The 17,658-nt window shown below is 34.7% G+C and overlaps 3 protein-coding genes across 3 annotated transcripts; 1 reads left to right on the top strand and 2 right to left on the bottom strand.

Moving 5' to 3' along the window:
• Positions 1 to 172: 172 nt before the first annotated feature.
• Positions 173 to 1,410, bottom strand: LOC133677415 (uncharacterized). The gene has a single exon (XM_062099473.1). The coding sequence runs from the start codon at positions 1,035 to 1,037 to the stop codon at positions 411 to 413; it is 627 nt and encodes a 208-aa protein (XP_061955457.1). The 5' UTR covers positions 1,038 to 1,410; the 3' UTR covers positions 173 to 410.
• A 3,674-nt stretch (positions 1,411 to 5,084) lies between these two features.
• Positions 5,085 to 10,191, top strand: LOC133677264 (uncharacterized). The gene is made up of 7 exons (XM_062099189.1): positions 5,085 to 5,416; positions 5,571 to 5,927; positions 7,143 to 7,237; positions 7,328 to 7,444; positions 7,602 to 8,420; positions 8,800 to 9,016; positions 9,140 to 10,191. Exons 2-7 carry the CDS (start codon positions 5,633 to 5,635, stop codon positions 9,652 to 9,654), a joined length of 2,058 nt encoding a protein of 685 aa, XP_061955173.1. The 5' UTR covers positions 5,085 to 5,416; positions 5,571 to 5,632; the 3' UTR covers positions 9,655 to 10,191.
• A 496-nt stretch (positions 10,192 to 10,687) lies between these two features.
• On the bottom strand, positions 10,688 to 15,645 carry LOC133677266 (transcriptional adapter ADA2b-like). Its single transcript, XM_062099190.1, has 13 exons — positions 15,353 to 15,645; positions 15,010 to 15,065; positions 14,352 to 14,530; positions 13,936 to 14,001; positions 13,698 to 13,823; positions 13,536 to 13,611; positions 13,011 to 13,074; positions 12,868 to 12,923; positions 12,666 to 12,776; positions 12,175 to 12,397; positions 11,724 to 11,934; positions 11,208 to 11,474; positions 10,688 to 10,964 (listed from the first exon to the last, which is right to left on the bottom strand). The coding sequence occupies exons 1-13, from the start codon at positions 15,403 to 15,405 to the stop codon at positions 10,773 to 10,775; spliced, it is 1,680 nt and encodes a 559-aa protein (XP_061955174.1). The 5' UTR covers positions 15,406 to 15,645; the 3' UTR covers positions 10,688 to 10,772.
• Positions 15,646 to 17,658: the final 2,013 nt, after the last annotated feature.

Below are 17,658 nucleotides of genomic sequence, written 5' to 3'. Positions count from 1 at the left end.
TGTTCACATCACATCCATTTTTTATACGCACATCCTTGTCTTTCTAGTATTTTCCACAGTGCTTGGGAGTCGTGAAATCTACCTAAACCCTTTGGAATAGTAGCATCTTCTTGATTCATGCAAAACATACTTCTTCTTGATTCATGCAAGACAGAAAGGGAAAAAAAAATAGAGAGAGAGAGAGATTGGACTCATTATTTATTAGCTAATTTGGAGAAGAAGAGACTAGGACCACAGCTGAGTGTACAAGGCCAAGTTATTACACTACAAGGAAAGTGACAGCTTTTACATGGTGAAAGGGAGGGATTTGAGATCGGGAAGCATTGACAAGGACTAAAAGCTAATGGACATGAAAGCTTTGCCATGAAAAACTATGACTAAAGCTTTAAACAACTAAAAATGCATATATATTACACTGCAATTAGTTGTTGTTGAGCTTCAATCCTTATTTCTTCTTTCATTTTCCTTATAAATTCCTCAATTCTCCTGTTCAATTCTTCAGTACTTGCCAACTCCTCGTTTCCTTCTTCGTCCTCTTGTTTCACCAAGCACTCTCTTTTTTCTTCTATGTACTCTTCTTCTTCTTTAATCAAAGCTTGACTTGAAGTAGTCTCCTCCTCCTCCTCCTCCTCCTCCTCAGTTGCAAGAACAATATCCTCTAGAGGTTCAACACTTGCCTCACGAACTTCTTGATCATCAACAGTAGCCTCAGCTTTGGCAGAAGATAAGGTAGGTGCTGATGATAACTGCCTTTCATCACCAAGATTAGACTGGTCATCAGAAGCAGGAGTTTCTGAAGAAGAAACTGAACTCTTAGCAAGAATAGCAAGGATTCCATTACAAATCAGAAACATATACTTCCTCTCTAGGTAATGACTAAGAAATGAGAATACACCAGTATTAATATATAAAATCAAGGGTTTGGGAAACAAAGAAAAGCCTGAAGAGAAGCAAAGAAACAAAGAAAATAAAGAGACCGAGATAAGAAACTGCAAGGTCCTTCTCAAGAAATGGTACTGGAAAGTTTGGTCCTGCATCTTTTAGGTTTCTTCTTGGCCAAAGATGTAGGAGTTTGCTCTCTTGGAAGAGGCAGGAGTCTGAAGGGTATGTGACCTTGGAAGGGAGGGTTAGGGTCTTAGTTTGGTAAGTTCTCGAGATGATTTGATTGTTGAATGAAATTGAAGGGTCTCTCCTTATTTATACCAATCTCCAAGCTAGCCCCATCTTTGGTAGACTTACAGAAACGACCTTGATGGTATGCGCAGAGGGCACGAAGTGGAAGTCTCTAAAAGAATTAGGGGCAGAAGAGAAGAGAAGAAAAGAAAAGACAAGGTGAGTCAACTTCTCCTGTTGGGTAAATTATAGTTTAGACCCTATAGTTAGGAATGTAAGCACAGATAGGAGAAATGCCTCGATATATAAAAACAAATCGATGAAAAAAATACTAAAGTGTGAGGACGTTATTGAAGTATAGGGACTAAAATATAGTTTATCATAAAAAGTGCTTTTGCAAGCATCAAATATAAAGAAATGCAAGAAGATCCTTCGGAAGAAAAATAGAGGTGGGGGTGGCTGGTGGGTGCTTCTTTGAAGTTTCTAGTGGACACTGACAACAAGGCAGGAACAGTACCATAATCTTTTGTTTTCCTTGTCCTTTGTATTTTTGGACATGTAATTTGGACATGTAATTTGATCTTCAACCATCAATATTAATTAATCTAGGAAAGCTGTACAAATCTTTACTACTATTATGTGGACCCTATGCTTAATTATTTGAGTTTCCGGTTATAAAATTGTTTTTTTTCCTGTATGAATGGTCAAACATCATGCAATGAGCTCAAAAGAAAAAAAAAATTATACAATGCATGAGAGTTATTAAAAGGTGTTTTTGGATTGCGGGAGATATGATTGTTTAAAGTGTTTTTATTTGGAAATATATTAAAGTAATATTTTTTAAAAAAATTATTTTTAATTTTAATATATTAAAAATATTTGAAACAAATAAATAATTTAAAAAAAAAGAAAATTTTTTTAATTTTTAAAAAACAATTATTTCAATCTTGTTTTCAAATATTATCTATGAGATGGTTTATTTTCATGATTATGTGTTTATGAAAAATTATTATTTTAATATATTTTTGAGTGAAAAATATTTTAAAAAATAATCATTGAATGTAAATTTACAGCCGGAGTCATTATGCACCCAAAAAAAATAACCATAATGACAGTAAAACAAGTCATTTACAGCCTAATTAGTATTCATGAATCATGCACGAGCTTTTTTTAATCAGGGCTAATTGCATGGAGTATATTGTTTGCCTATAGTTTTGGAACCAAGACTCGATGGAGTGTAATTCCAACAGCGTTATCATGGGTCGACGACTCTTATTTCGAGGAGGGAGAGCTTCGACATCGAAAGATAAGTAAGTGAAATGACGAGCAGGATTAGAGATTCGAAGAGGAGGCGGCGACACCCTAGTTTGGACAACTCCCTTTGCAATGCTCTGTTCCATTTTCCCTGCTCTCCAATAAAACCCCAGCTTGTATGTCTCTGTTTGTACTGATAAAAATTGTGGCTGAGTCTCTGATTTGAGGCTAATGTCTACTGAGCTGAAGCGGAGACGGAGTTACAGGTCTTCTGCTATAAGTAAAGCGTGAGTGCAGCCCGTAGAGTTTTGACTTTAGAGTAATGTTTTCTCAATGGGCTCTCTTCCGAGGCTCCATTGTTATTATCAGGCTTCAATAAAGCTTTAGCAGAAGCTAAATTGGTCTTGCACTTTTTCACCCAATTTATAGTGGCCTGATATGAATGTGAAGATAAGGCAATCACAGGCTAGGTCCGAGCCTTGACCATGAACACACATAAAAGAATGCCTATGCTACTGCTTGAGAAGATAAGGCGAGCACTTGCAATATGAAATTGTCCACAGTTTGCTCATGGTCTTAATTCTTGAAGTCAGATCAGAGATCTTCTCATCTTCATATAGATGTAACAAAAGGGAAAATATGTCATAATCGTGGTTAAAATCAGAGATGCCAAGCATGACAGAAAGCACTTGAGAAACTACCCCAAAACGAGAAGAACGAGTACAGCAGAAATGGAGCAATTCCCCTATAGGCCGGGAAGATTGTGTAAACAGCACCTGTGCGTGCTCTTCATCACGTTGTCCCAAAACTCTTCCATTAATACTGCCCTTCTTCATCACGACCTAAAGCTAATACCTTCTCATCATCCATAGCCTTCAGAAAACATATAAACCCTAAAGATATATAAAGCTCCCAAAACAAGAAACCTTGAATGCTCATATGGGAAATTAAACTTGAGGAAAATCATTTCTTGAGGTTCCTTGTTTTATAGGTGTGAATTCAAGCAGTGGTGGCTTGTCTATGTGCTTGGTTGCACACAATTTCTTGTGGGACACGCTGGAGCTTTTCCTGGGTTACTTCTTCTTGTCTTTTTTTTTTTTAATTAATATAGGTGTTCAAATCAATTTGTATGTACCTCGATTATCTTAAAAATTCTAAAATTAACAATTATATAAATTTTACGGCTCATGAGATAAACACTTGCGACACTTTAAGTTTGATGTGGCTGAAAAATTTAAAGTTAGCTATGTGATATTAGTGCATCCTAGCTAAGAGGTGAAATTGATATCTTATGATTTAGTAGGTGTTAAAAAAATTTATAATGGTTATTTTTTAAAATATTTTTCAGTTAAAAATGTTTTAAAAAATATATTTTTATTTTTGAAATTACTAAAAAAAATTATTATTTTTAAATATTTTTAAAACAAAAATGCTGTTTATTTTGATGCTTAAAGCGGGAGTACGTATTGGAATTCTGTGGTGTGTGGCTGTATTTATTTTATTTTATTTTATTTTATTTATTTATTTTATTTATTGATGCACACACCTTATCTCCAACATGTGATCTCTTGTGGACACTCAGAATGTAGGGATCCAAATTCAATGTGGATGCTTACAGAACCTTTCATGTATTTGTCATTTAAGGCAATGGGACCCATCCTGCCTCCAAAAAAATTGTTAACCATGTTCCATTATTAATAGTTTATTGATAAAGTTATTAAACCTCCCTTCTTATAAAAATTAGGTCATTTGTTGTTTTTTTATTTAAAAAAAGTTATTTTGAAAAGAAAAAAAAATAATTAAAATTGGTTTTCACCCCTAGTCTAAATCACTACTTTACCTGGTGAATTTGGTTAGGGACGTCATTTTTTAAATTTCAATCTCAGTTGAATTTCAGATTGGTTGTTTCTCGATTTAATTTTTTAAGTTAGGTAAAGTTTAAAAATACTAATTTTCCTTGATGATTTTAATTTATAAAGTATTAAATTTTGCTTAATGTTTCTCCAAATGTATTTATGAACATGGTTGAAACCATATTCTTTAAAAATTTAAGATTTTTTATTTAAAATTAATTTGTTTTAATATTTTTAGATTATTTAATGTGTTAATGTTAAAAATAACTTTTAAAAATTAAAAAATATTATTATTTTCATATATTTACAAACTAAAACATTACTAAATTTGAATTCCTACTCCAACTCTACCAGCCTAGCTAAAGCACTGGGGGTCATAATTAATAATATTAATTAAAATCATTAAGGGAATTTTAAAGGTCTGAAATCAATTTTATTAAAAAAGATTAAATTATTATTTGAATTTTAGTGAAATAATTAGCTAAAATTTTGATTTAAAAAACTCAATTATTGAGTCCTTATATTGTCATGTTTTTGTAAGTTAGTTCTTATATTAATATTAATTTTTCATGAAAATTTTTAATTATTTTTTAAAACATCCTTTCTTTTCTAATCAAATTAAAAAAAGGTAATTATTTTTTTCAAATAAAAAATTAAACAACCAACTTTTGCCAGACCATCAAGGAGCTATGATTTTAAAACCCTAAATTATAATTTACTCAATTAGACATTTTTAGGGGATTTAGGTTTTCACACTTTCATTAAAAAAACAAAAAGTATTTAACTTTTTTCAACAAAAACAACACCATAAATTTCTCTTCATTTACTGTCAACATAAACCCATTTTATCCCCCGTGTTTTTGTCTCAATTTGTTTGCACTCTCAACTCTCAACAATTGAAGCCCATTTACCCTTTTCTTTTTTTGTCTTTGCATATCAATCTTGAACTCACCAGTACCTCCTTTTGGCTTCTTTGTTGGTGCCTCATTGATGGCCCTGACCCTAAGCTCTATGAAGCCTCTCAAGCTGAGTTAGACCCTAGACCCTCTTTGTTAGGGTTTAAAAGCCAAATATTGTCTTTATAGTCTCTTTTAGGCTGTTTTACTTGCAACCTAGTTGCTGGCTGCTGTTTGTTTGCTTGATAGAGAGGATAGTTTGGATAAAGTTTGTGTCTTGTGGGAGATTTTCAAGCAAAGGTGAGTTTTTTCTCAAATGGGTTTGGTTTGTTTTTTGTTAATGTTTGTTGTATGTAACTGTTTTTTTAAGTTCTTTGGGTGCCCATTAGGGTTTTATGAACTAGGTTAGTTTATTTAGTATCAAAGGTTTATTGCTTGAGTTGGTGAATTTCAGGAAAAAATGTTGATAGAAACCGTAAAGTTGAGATTTTGAGCTCTTTTGGGGAGGTTATCAGTATGTCTGCAAATGATGATGCTTTTGTGGCATGGGAGGAGCATATTATATGCCATGAACGTGGTAGCCGTGTGGTTCACTATCACTTGAAGGATACGTTTGGGGATTTAGTTCTTGCTGTTATAGGGACTGAGAGAAGCATAAGGCACATGACATATGTAGTTTCCGACGAGTTCTTGGAAGCCTATGGGTCCAACGAGTCCATCAATGCATCTACGAAATGGAGAGCCCGGCGAGAAGTTGTGGACTGGTTGACATCGATGGTATCAAATGAAGGATCCCCTCTACATGTTTCGAGTATGTGCTTTATGTGTTACAAGTTATTGGTTTTAATTTCATAGGTTTATATGGAATGATATTGAGGAATTACAGTTCTTATTTTGTAGTTGTATTTGTGAGTACAGTAAACACATTGCCTTACCAATCTAGTTTTGAGTGTGTCATACAGCTTTAGGAGTAAATTGCTTGTGATATTCTGCTTTACTATTGGCACTGACTTCTGATTTGAATTTCATATGAACATTTGTGTTAAATCATTGGATTATGTCCTTGCTGTATTTCTGTGTTATAGGAGTTGGTCAAGCATTGCCATTTTTGGAGTTTTAAATTGCATATATTGCAACTCAATTTCTTAAGGTGGAAACTAGTTATGCCAAAATATTCGTTAGTCATTTGGACCCTGTGATGCAAGCTGATTTTGCATTTTATACTGTACTGGAGCATATGAAACATGCACTTAGTTTATCTATTGATACGGTCAATATTTTAGCCACCAAAGACCATGCTCAACCACTACAACAGGGTGGGTATCATGCTTTTCTTTCAATCACAATTCCAAAACTGTGTTTTGAATTTTGTTGCACACTTGCTTAGACATTTAACCCTATGTGTGTGAACTCACTCACATAGACAAAATACAAAATTGCATGATTTGTCGTGAAGTTAATAGGTTACTCTCATTGAAGAGTATTACTCTAGGAAACTTCCAATATAATTACATTCAAATTGTTTGTGAGCAATGCACATATGCATCCTAGATTTAATGATGAGGCGTTAGACAAAAAACCAGATGCCAGAATTATGGGTATGAGTTTGTGATCTGTGTTGCTTCATCTAGTAATTTGGTATACTTGAAAAGGGTAAAGGAAAATATATGGAAAAGGCATAAGGATAGGCAGCCTCTCATATGCCATACATGATTTTTGTATTATAATGCTGTTTCTTTCTAGATCAAAGGATATCATCTCTGGTCTTCGACTTTGCTTGATTCATGCCAGTCTTTTTTTCACTAGTTTTGATGTCCAAGTCACCAAAAACCATTCTCAGTTGTAAGTCTTTGATCTACAAATGGTCCTCTTAGTAAATTTTTCTTCCTTTACATCTTGCATAAATCTAGTTATTTTAATTTTTGCCAAAGGGCACGAAGAGTTTTATAAATTTTCTTTGGAGTGATGCTCCCTTTCAACTGTTGGACCAGAATTTTATGAGAAATACTAAAATATCTTATGGCAGATGCACAGATAAATGGCTCAGCTCAAGGTTCAGGCTCACTTGGAGCATCAATTACTGGATTGTGTTCTTCTAAAACCTATTTACCAGTTCGGATGGTATCCATACATTGTAGTTTTTATGTATACTTTCTAGATTTCTTAATAATCTTTTTGGTCTTTGATTTAACTCTGTCGCTTCAAATTCAGGCTCGAAGCAAATTGAAGGTTCAGAATCCACACATTAAGTGGTCTGGTGCTGCATGGATATGTGCTAAAGAACTCAGGCACTACCCAGCCTTTTTTAGGAATGGGACTTCCATAACTGTAAGTGTTAACACATTGACTAGTTATTTCTTTATCTAGTTACAAAATTGTCTTTGTTGAGTGGTGTTGCTTTTATTCATTCCATGCACACCCTTAACCTTATTAATTATGATTATTACTATTAACTTTTTTTAAAAAAAAAAAAATTGGTGGTTAGGTCCATTCCTTTGTGTTCATAATGGCTGAAGAAAAAAGCCGCTACCTTGGATACCTGGAAGATATGTATGAAGACAAGAAGGGGCGGAAAAAGGTAAAGGTGCGATGGTTTCACCACAACCAGGAAGTCAAGGGTGTAATTCCTCAACTGAATCCTCACCCCCAAGAAGTTTTTATCACACCTAATGTCCAAGTGATCAATGCAGAGTACATTGATTGCCCGGCAACAGTATTGACACCCAGGCATTATGATAAATGCGTGGCTGTTGTTCCACATGCATCAACGCTTGGTATCCACATGTGCTTTAGGCAGTTTAAAAACAACAAGATCAAGCCATTTGCTCTTACTAAATTGCATGGATACTCTAATCAAGGAATCCTCTCTGCTTTGGATGGATCTATTGTCCCCGAGCAAAAGGTTAGGTACCATAATCAGTACAAGGAAGATGATGAAGAATTGACCCATGATAACTGTACCAGAGTGGGTAGCAAGAGAAATAGAACTTCCAAGGAGCAAGACAGACTTGAGAGTAGATCAGATCTCAGAAATTGGGGCTGTGGAAATCCGATAGCAAAATGTAAATCAGGATACCCAAAACTGAAGCTACGGTTATCGAAGAAAACCATGGGCATTGAATTTGTTATGCCCCAGTCCAAATGTCCTGCTCCTTTCAAAGTGAATGAAAAGATAGAGCTGCTCTGCCAAGATAGTGGCATTCGAGGCTGCTGGTTTAGATGTAAGGTCTTGCAGGCCTCTCAGAAGCATCTGAAAGTCCAATATGAAGATATCAAGGATGTGGAGGGATCTGGAAATCTAGAGGTATACAAATTCTCCTGGGATCTCCTTTTTTATACTTATAATAACTAATTTTTGGTGGTGCTAGGGCAAACATCTGGTAGGATCATGAAATTGCCTAATTCCATGCTCTCCCTCTATAGAAGAGGTTGTATGTTAGATGTTTGAATCCACTTCCTCAGATTATCAGAACTTTCTATTTCACCCTTGCCTTGGAATGATCACCTCATAGTGATCAAAAAACATTTTGATTCTTTAGTAAAACCATATTGGGGTGCATTACTTGGTCATTAAAATCATTTGGTGACTCCATTGTGGACATGCGCATGTGTAACATTTTCCCGTTCTCTTCAAATCTAACCTGCGATGGGATTAATTTTTGGAATTTTTTTTTGTTGTCTAGGAATGGGTCCCTTCTTCTAGAGTGGCTGCTCCTGATAAACTTGGCATGAGATGTTTTGGGCGCCAGACAATCCGGCCACATCCTCAGAATCATTCTGCTGAAAATGTTTTTGAGGTTGGAACACCAATTGATGCATGGTGGAGTGATGGGTGGTGGGAAGGCATTGCAGTGGGAGTAGACATCTCTGGAGGTGACTGTCTACGAGTTTACCTCCCTGGTATGCTACTATACAGCAATATTCTTTTCCATTCTTTATTTAATCACATTGACCATCTGGCATGAGATGCATTCGCTCATGCATTTTAATCTTGTTAATAACCATAGTTAATGATGTAATTAGGTGAAGGCAAGTTCCTGGCTGTCCCAAGGAAGAACACGAGGAGTTCCAGAGATTGGGTTGATAACAAATGGGTTGATGTAATGGCAAAGCCTGATATACTCCATTATCTATCCTCAGATGCCATTTCAAGCATCAAGCTCGAGGCACAAGGGTGTGATAGTGCTGCATCACTGGAGCACAAAGTTGCCAAAACTTCCAGACTTGAAGCTATTGAAGAAGATGAACCTTTACCTGGTTCAGTTGTGTCTTATGACCTCAAAAATGTAAAGGAGGTCTATTTGAGACAGAGGCCTGATGTAAATGAGAAGGATGAGCTAAAAATACATGGAGGTGTTGATAATGATGATGTTAGTGGTGATTGTGATGGTGAGGAGAAAGCGAACATTGCTGCTGATGGTGGTGGTGAAGAGAATGCTGGGAATAACACTGGGTTGCTATTGGAGGATGATCTTAAATCTGTTAACAAGACAAGTGAAGCAGCGAAAGCTTTAGAAATGATCAACCAAGCTGCATGAATAATAGATGGCACAGTTAGACTGAAGTTTTAACTCTGAAGGTATCTTGAAGGTGGTTAGATGGCTTCCTGTATATAAAGATAGAGAAAGGGTTGTCAAAGCTATGTATCAGAAGCCTTGCAAGTTTCTCTAAATTCAAGAGAATTGACAGGTGTATAGGAATGCAAACCAACTTTTATCGAAATCAACTTGTTGTCAGAAGATGATAGGTTTAGAACTTTGACGGGATCAGTTAAGCTAGACAGTAGCTCGGCTCAATCATAGAATAGTTTATGCAGCGGTATCAGTTCAATCTTAGGATAGTCTGTAATAGTTTGTGTTTTGGTTTGCACTGGGTGGTAAATGCCAGTGAACGATGGTGTATGTGCAACTTAAGAATGCCCTTTTGTGTCGTATAGGCTTATGTTACAGTACGCGTCTGCATTTTGGTCGTAGAGGCTTATTTTTACAGTTTAGTTTCAAGGTTTAACTGTAAAGGTTACAAGGTTGTTTTTGTATGGAGAAAGAAATAAAATGTCATAGCAGTTGTTATTTCTACCTGCTATCGTCATTTCCTACCGTTGGAAGGCAAGAAAAGTGACAGCATTTGGGTGACTCCTTAGGTACAACTTTCAAAGCCTTTTGGAGTTTGCTCGTGAATAGTTGGATTCATTTGGGCAGTGGCTTCAGAGAATTTATTAAATCTTTTTTAAATTTTAATAGAGTAGACCAATTCGAAGAGTACATTCTAAAATCATCTTATTGTCAGGAAAAAAACATTTCTTTTCATTAAGGTAAAAAAGAGACCTAGTTTAAGAGCTTGTTTGGAACCCTGAACAGGGTGCGGATAGAGTTTCCAAACCCTAGCCGCACCTGCGTTGAAAATAACCAAGCGAAGTGGTATCATAACCCGCAAATGATATCATGAATTAAGCAGCAACGGGTATAGTTTTCCCATTCAGAATGGAATGCAACTCCATGAATGGGTACTCTACTCCTACATGGTACATGTGCACGGGGCGAAGTTTATGCAAGTATAGAAACTCGGAAAGGCTAACGAGGTAAAGCATATTTTTATTTCTTGAAAGAACGTGAACGCTGCATAATTAAAGGAAATTGAGAACAAGAATTAACTAGCATCAAGGTTGAGCAATCCCCTTCTTCACAAGCATATCATATACCCCATCAACTTTGCTTGCTTCAATCTTGAACAAGGGGTGAGCATCTGATTTCTTAGTGATGTTACCGCTGAAGATCTCTTTGGTCATCACCTCCTGCATCTTGAGGTAGACAGGTGGAGGTAGGTGAATCTCGCAGCATAGCCGTTTTTCCTGCGGACAAATTAAAGTTAGCAACTTCAATGGCAATTTAAAAGACTTCATACTTTGGAATCCACAAGGAAGCCTCAGGGAAGGACATGACATTGTTGGACAGTTCTTTTACCGTTTAACCTTATGGAATGATGAACGGTCAAAAATAAGGTGTCTGTTATTGGAGCACAACAATGAAGCAGAACAGACATTGCTTACAAATGTTGACGAAGAAAAGCTACAAACAAGAGATTTGACACTTACAGTTTCAGACAGTAGCTGCGTTTCATAAAAGCCCATTATGTCCAAATCATTGGCATAGCTAGAAGTGCCCTGTCCTGCAGGTCTGGTGCTTGAATCCTTCCCAACAGAGTCTGGAGACATGAATGCATTGGGAGCACCCTGACTGCTAGGACCAATCTGAGCATTGTCTTTCAGTCTCCTGGAAGTTTCCTCAGCTTCTATTTTTCTCTTGTGCTCAAGATACCTGTCTGCCTCAACTGCTGTGCGGCAACCAGCCACTTGGGCGTCCTGCATAGTTACAGCAACTGAATAAATAATAAAGCATATTAAGCATTCTCATGCAGAAATGCATGTTTCGCACATTTAAAAATTATGTTAGGAGAGTATTAAGTGTGTGTAGTTTGGAATATTAGTTGTGACTGTTCAAATCAGAGTCCTTTAAATCCTGTTTATACAGGAAATAGCAGCCTATATTATTTACTTCAAGAGAGGGAATCAAGTAACTATAAAAGTGCATTTTCAGCACGAATCATATACCTTCAGCTCTTCGACCCTTTTCAGCATCCGGTGCTCCTTGACAACAGCCCAAAGCAATTCTTCATGCTCTTCCTTGGAATGAAAACGCATAAAAGGGTCAAAACGCCGACATAATGCCATCTCTTCTGGAGTCAAGTCCTTTTCGAAAGGACTTGGATGTAGTAGATTTCTTTCAAGAATGAAATCTTTTCTGCGCTTTCTCTCATCAAGCCTGTCAATATCCAGCCAGGTTATATAATTATATGACTGAATTTGAAAGAGTTAAGAGAAATATTTAGTATAAGCAAGTAACTTGGTGGGATGTCTATTAACAAAATCATGCATATTACACCAATAAATTACGTCAATTATGCCTACATGCATTGCTCCCGAGTCCTACCATGTGAACAAGCATAATTTACCAAAGTAAGTTCAGTCTATAACATACTTAGTCAATTCATTGACAACCTACCTCCTTGAATATATATGCAGCACTCGCAACTTCAGCTCACGCTCTTCCTCAGTGTCATTATCTTTAAATTCCATCTCAGCCAGCAACTGCTCAGCATCATTGTCATATTCAGGATCAAACTCCTGCCTTTTGGGATTATAACCGCTCAACTCCATTAATGATGGACCCTCACTCCCTGAGGAACTTGGTTTCTTCCCCTTGAAATTTCGGTCCACTTGAGGATCTGCCACCAGAACAAAAGTGATGACTAACTGTTCCCCAACAAAATTGTTCACACGTCAAGCAGACAGTATTATAGTAGTACCCTACAAACTAGAAGCATGGAAGCAAACAATTTCAATAAGCAAGAACATCCAAATCTCATCAATTTCAATTACTCATCAGATGACAGAGCTCATATTCCAAACCATCAAGCATCTAGAGGACAATGACAAACACAAAAAATGATCATCTATAAAAGCAATTCAGATAAGAAAAGTCATGTATCAGACCTTCCACCTTAACACCGGGTCCATCATTAATTCGGGCCATGCTTGATGCCTTCTTATTAGCAGCTGTTGCTGCAGAATTTGCGCCATTAGGACAGCTTGCAGTTTCTAACTCTGAAGGTTCAAAAAACAAAGATCAATTGCAGCAATGAGATTATTTCATTTCATAAAACATCTAGCTATTTGAGAATATTATTTAAATCACCTGAATTTAATGTAGATAATCGGCCAGAGGAACCTACTTTGTGCATTTCTTCGACCCTAAATTAATCAAGGAAATTGGCACAAGCATGCTTAATAAAAGGTGAGAAGAGAAACTGCATTCACGGAGAAAAATGATAACCGTACTTGACTCTTGAAGGAGAAAATGGAGATTCTTCCTTCAAAGTATGCTCCCCAAGCATAGAAGTACCTATAAATCATACCCAGTATATGATAAAAATTTCTTTGTGAAAAAGGATAGCGCAGCAAAGAGTAGCAATTATAAACCTATAAATCATACCCAGTATATGATAAAAATTTCTTTGTGAAAAAGGATAGCGCAGCAAAGAGTAGCAATTATAAGAAAGCAAAATGACCATTAATGGCCAGTTCACCACCGAAGCAGGTTTTGCTTCATAATTATGCAGAAAACCTATAGCTTTTATGCTAGAAAACAAACAAGTTGAAACTAAGGCACACTAGAGCACCCTGCACCATTTATGTCAGAGGCCACAGTTAAAAGGAAAAATTCTATAACCAATACTGGGGGTCACAATTGGGGCCTCTCACCAAGCAGAAACTAAAGTAGCATTCCACCAAGGGCCCAGCAATAAAAAGATAAGGAAAAACAACTAGAAGGAGGGATATATAATGGTAGGCATTAACACAAACCTTTTTTGTCCTCACTATGTCCCTTGGCCATAGCAAGAAGCTCCTTTCTATTTTTCCCAACAACATGAGACATGTCCTGGAAAGAAGGAAAATGTTCAATTCTATTTACTTCGAAGTAAATTAAAAATCATCTTGAAAAGAGAAGAGTTTTCTGTACCATACCGGGAGAGGGAAGAACTGGGATTGCATGTATACGCTATTATAGTGTTTGATACATGTTTCTTTATTCTTTGTCCCCACATGCTCAGCAACTTCTGCCCAATTCCCCAATCCATACATTTCAATTCCCTATAGAACAAAAGACATATCAGAATTATGTTCCCAATCACCAACTAAAGAAATAATAATAATAAAAAGTTCTCCAAAAAATTGAAAAAAAGAAAGTTAAAACTCAAAACACCTCTAGAAGCAGTATTTCTTCATCTGCATTCCAGTCAGGGCAAATAAGTGGGAAAGATAGGTTATCCTGTAGAAATGAAAATGAATAAAACACATGTTGTCAGTGTTCTAAGGTCATAGGTTGAACACTATGCCCATGTAGGAACTGAGACCTGTAGATATTCCAACTAATTAAACTAGGAAATAAAGAAGTGACCATTTGCTAGCATGAGAAAGAACACTTCAAGTATAATACAGTTATCAAATTCTAAATAGAGATGAACAGGAAAGCCAAAATCTCCTACATTTTTCATCAAACAAACCAGTAGATTCCCACACTGATACAGGGACAAGCTCGATGCAGTATTAAAAGAACAATAATGAACAGGAACAAGCAAAATAACAAATTAGCAAGTTGTTAGAAGGAGAAGCACTGACCATAACCCTGTAAGGGTGATTGCTTTTATGAGGCGTAACCTCAGCTCCTACAGAGAAGCACTCTAAACATAGGTCAAAATCAGGGCACACAGCACATTTGATACGGGTCTTCCCTGTTATGTCTTTATTGCAATAATTGCAATGGTATAATGCCCTTTTACCATCACTACTTCCCTGGCCTGATCGCATTAAAAAGTAAAGAGGAAAATGAAGAAAAAATTCAAAAAAATGCGCAGGCGAACAGAATCAAACATCCACAGGATGCATAGACATCATATGCATGATAATACTCCGAAGAACAAAGAATTTGAGTAAAAACAGAAGCATCATTTGTTTCAACATCTTTGAAATATTATTCAGTATCACCTTAACCAACTAAAAATCTCAACCAATTTCAGTTTTAAGCCCCTGTTAGATAACATCTACAAGACACTTCTGTAGATTTCACTGTTCAGAATAGGACTGCAACTTGTATTTTCTATGCTAGTCACAACTCAAGAAGCAATGCCTTAGATGAAACAATTCTGCAACATGATTTTCTCTTATATGGTAATGCAGGTAATCATGAACAAGTTGCTGTCAAAGTTCAAATCTCAAAATAATAATAATAATAATAATAATAATAACAATAAAATTTCCCACGAGGATGGAAAAGCACCTGCCGATGAAGATTCCGAATTCTCTCCACTTGCAGCATTCTTTTTCCTTCTTGATCTGCAATGCCAACAACAAAATTCGGGTTATACTACATTCATGCAGCCAAAATTGACTATCAGTAATCACATAAACAGAAGTAACTTGAAACTATCTACACTAATTACCTTCAATCATGCATAAACACATTCAACATTACTAAATCCTATCAATGCATTTTCCATCCCACTAATTAACATTACAAAACACACACACAAGCAACACAACAAAAACAAAAAACAAGCAAACTAAATACTGAATCAAAAACCATGAAAGCAGAAGCCTTTAAAAAAAATAAAAAAAAAAACCTCTGAGTAGGGTCTTCATCAGTAGAGTGAAAATTCCCACGAGAACGACCCATGCCTCTTTGTAACGGAGTAAGCTCACGAGTACCTGTATGTGTATACTCAGATAAAACTTAACAGTGGACACCTCAAAAAAGGGCGAACATCCAAAATTAGCAGTGAAAATCAATATCTAATAATGATTTACACAAGGGGCAATTGTGGGTTAGCATCAAAATTGAGATAACACAAAAGGGTTGCTGTTAAACTTGAGGATTTTGGATAGAGATTGTTCTGATGAATTTAAAAGTGGGGGCCTTTTATAGTTTGGTAAAAACTTGATTGTTCATTATATATATATATATATATATATATATATATATATATATATATATATATATATATATATATATATATATATATATATATTCCTATTCTATTCGTTATTTAACAAATAAAATTTTTAAAAACTTCATATTTTATTTATTTATTTATTTATTATTATTTAACATAATATATATAGAGAGAGGAATGTTTTCGGTCGAATTTGAGAATATTCACTTTTTATTTATTATTTATCAAATAAAGTAATTGTTCGAATCCATTTAAATCGGTTGAAATTCTTAATTTGTCATCCTTGCATAAATGTTAGAAAAACAGCTTAGAATAATCTGTGTTGAACCACTACGAGCTTGAGAGTTTTTGCTATATGTTGGCAAAATTAAAAAAAAAAACTAAAAACTAAAAAGGGTTCAATAAATATTGTGAGTCTAGATTTATTACACTGTAAATTGAAATAATATAATAATATTTTTTTTCTTCTTAAACAAAATCAATGAAATAGCTATCAGGACTAATTTTTCACATGATATTTTTGTAATCAAATTGATTTGAATAAATTTGTCTTTTTACTTTTTTTTATTACAATAAAATAATTTAATTACCCTAAAAAAAAATTTAAACTTACATTAATGAGCTTTTGTGTTTTTATTATTTAAGCACAATAAGATGATTGAATTACCTTTAAAATAATAATAAAAATTCTTAAGTTGTAATCCATGAGTGTTTTTTTTGTATTTTCAACTTGGTTTTTTGTTATAATCAAGTAGAGTAAAAATAATTTGGTAATTTAAAAAATATTAAATAATATTTAAAAAAATAGTTGACACATGTTTGTAGATGTCATCAATACTATTTAGGTGACGTGTATAACAACCGCATTCAAATATTTTTATTGGCGTTCCTATTACTAGGCGACACGTGTAGCCAATAGCTCTTCAATTTAGTTTTTTTCCCCCATTTCTTTTTGTCTTATTCTCGGCTTCAGTGCATTACCCTTTAATTTTTCAAAGTAGTCATTCAATTTGTTTTTCTTTCAAGTTTGGTTTATTTTTATTAATATTTGTTTTTTAAAATAATTTATAAAATTGAAATGTTTTTTTTTAATTTCATTATCTTTTAATTGTTTTTATTTGTTAGATTTTGTCATCATTCTTTAATTGCTATTTGTTTTATCTAATATAATTTTTATAATTGATATTTTATTTTATGATTTTATTCTTTTTTTTTGTATTTTTCTATCAGATTTGATTCTCATTGTTTTTATAATTTTATAATTTTAGAAATTTTTTTAAATTGATTTTTTTTAATTTCATCTTTCAACATTGAATTGATTGGAAAATTTAACTTTATGATTGATTTTAGGTTTAGGATTTCACGGATTACGAGTTTAGGATTTAACCTAAATTTAGGAGATTCATCTAAATTTGCTTGCTTTTTTTAAAAAACTCATGTCTTTTTAGTTTTATACTTCAACACTAATTTAATTTGGGCTCAATTTTTTGTATTTGCTTTTTATTGGATATTTTACTGATTTTAAAAAATAATCTAGATTATTTTTCTTTTTAATATTAAATTATTTGGTAATAAATTTATAGTTTGCAATGTGAACATGGTAGGATCAATGGGTTTGGGTGAGGTTATCACAGCCAGGTCGCAGATTTTGCATTAATTACCAAAGACGGCTAAATAGTTGCTGAAGACCCATGATGTTGTCTTTGCCTCTAGAATCTTGACATCTGGGACCAAAGATATTGCCTTCTATCCATAAGGTGATTGGAACTCTACGGTCCTAAGAAGGTTCAGTTTTTTTCTGCCATTCGCCATGATGAGGCTTCGAAACTCATTGAATTCGTTGGAGAATCTGCAGGACGATCAATGGAGTTTACTGAAGAAGTTTTCTTTCTAACAAGTGTAAGAAGATAACATGTAGAACAGCATCAGGCAATCAATGCAAAGACCAAGATACAATGATATCACTGACCAAGGAA

Source organism: Populus nigra, chromosome 17 (genome assembly GCF_951802175.1).
Source record: "Populus nigra chromosome 17, ddPopNigr1.1, whole genome shotgun sequence".
Classification (NCBI taxonomy): domain Eukaryota; kingdom Viridiplantae; phylum Streptophyta; class Magnoliopsida; order Malpighiales; family Salicaceae; genus Populus; species Populus nigra.
This window is presented reverse-complemented; position numbering and strand designations above follow the sequence as displayed.

Coding starts and splice junctions, on each gene's coding strand:
- LOC133677415 (XM_062099473.1), bottom strand. CDS start 1,037: ATGCAGGACCAAACTTTCCAGTACCATTTCTTGAGAAGGACCTTGCAG.
- LOC133677264 (XM_062099189.1), top strand. CDS start 5,633: ATGTCTGCAAATGATGATGCTTTTGTGGCATGGGAGGAGCATATTATA. Junction 7,238..7,327: donor CCTATTTACCAGTTCGGATG/GTATCCATACAT, acceptor CTTCAAATTCAG/GCTCGAAGCAAATTGAAGGT. Junction 9,017..9,139: donor TCTACGAGTTTACCTCCCTG/GTATGCTACTAT, acceptor TGATGTAATTAG/GTGAAGGCAAGTTCCTGGCT.
- LOC133677266 (XM_062099190.1), bottom strand. CDS start 15,405: ATGGGTCGTTCTCGTGGGAATTTTCACTCTACTGATGAAGACCCTACT. Junction 13,612..13,697: donor CCCAGTTCTTCCCTCTCCCG/GTATGGTACAGA, acceptor CCTTCTTTCCAG/GACATGTCTCATGTTGTTGG. Junction 11,935..12,174: donor CTGCATATATATTCAAGGAG/GTAGGTTGTCAA, acceptor GGATATTGACAG/GCTTGATGAGAGAAAGCGCA.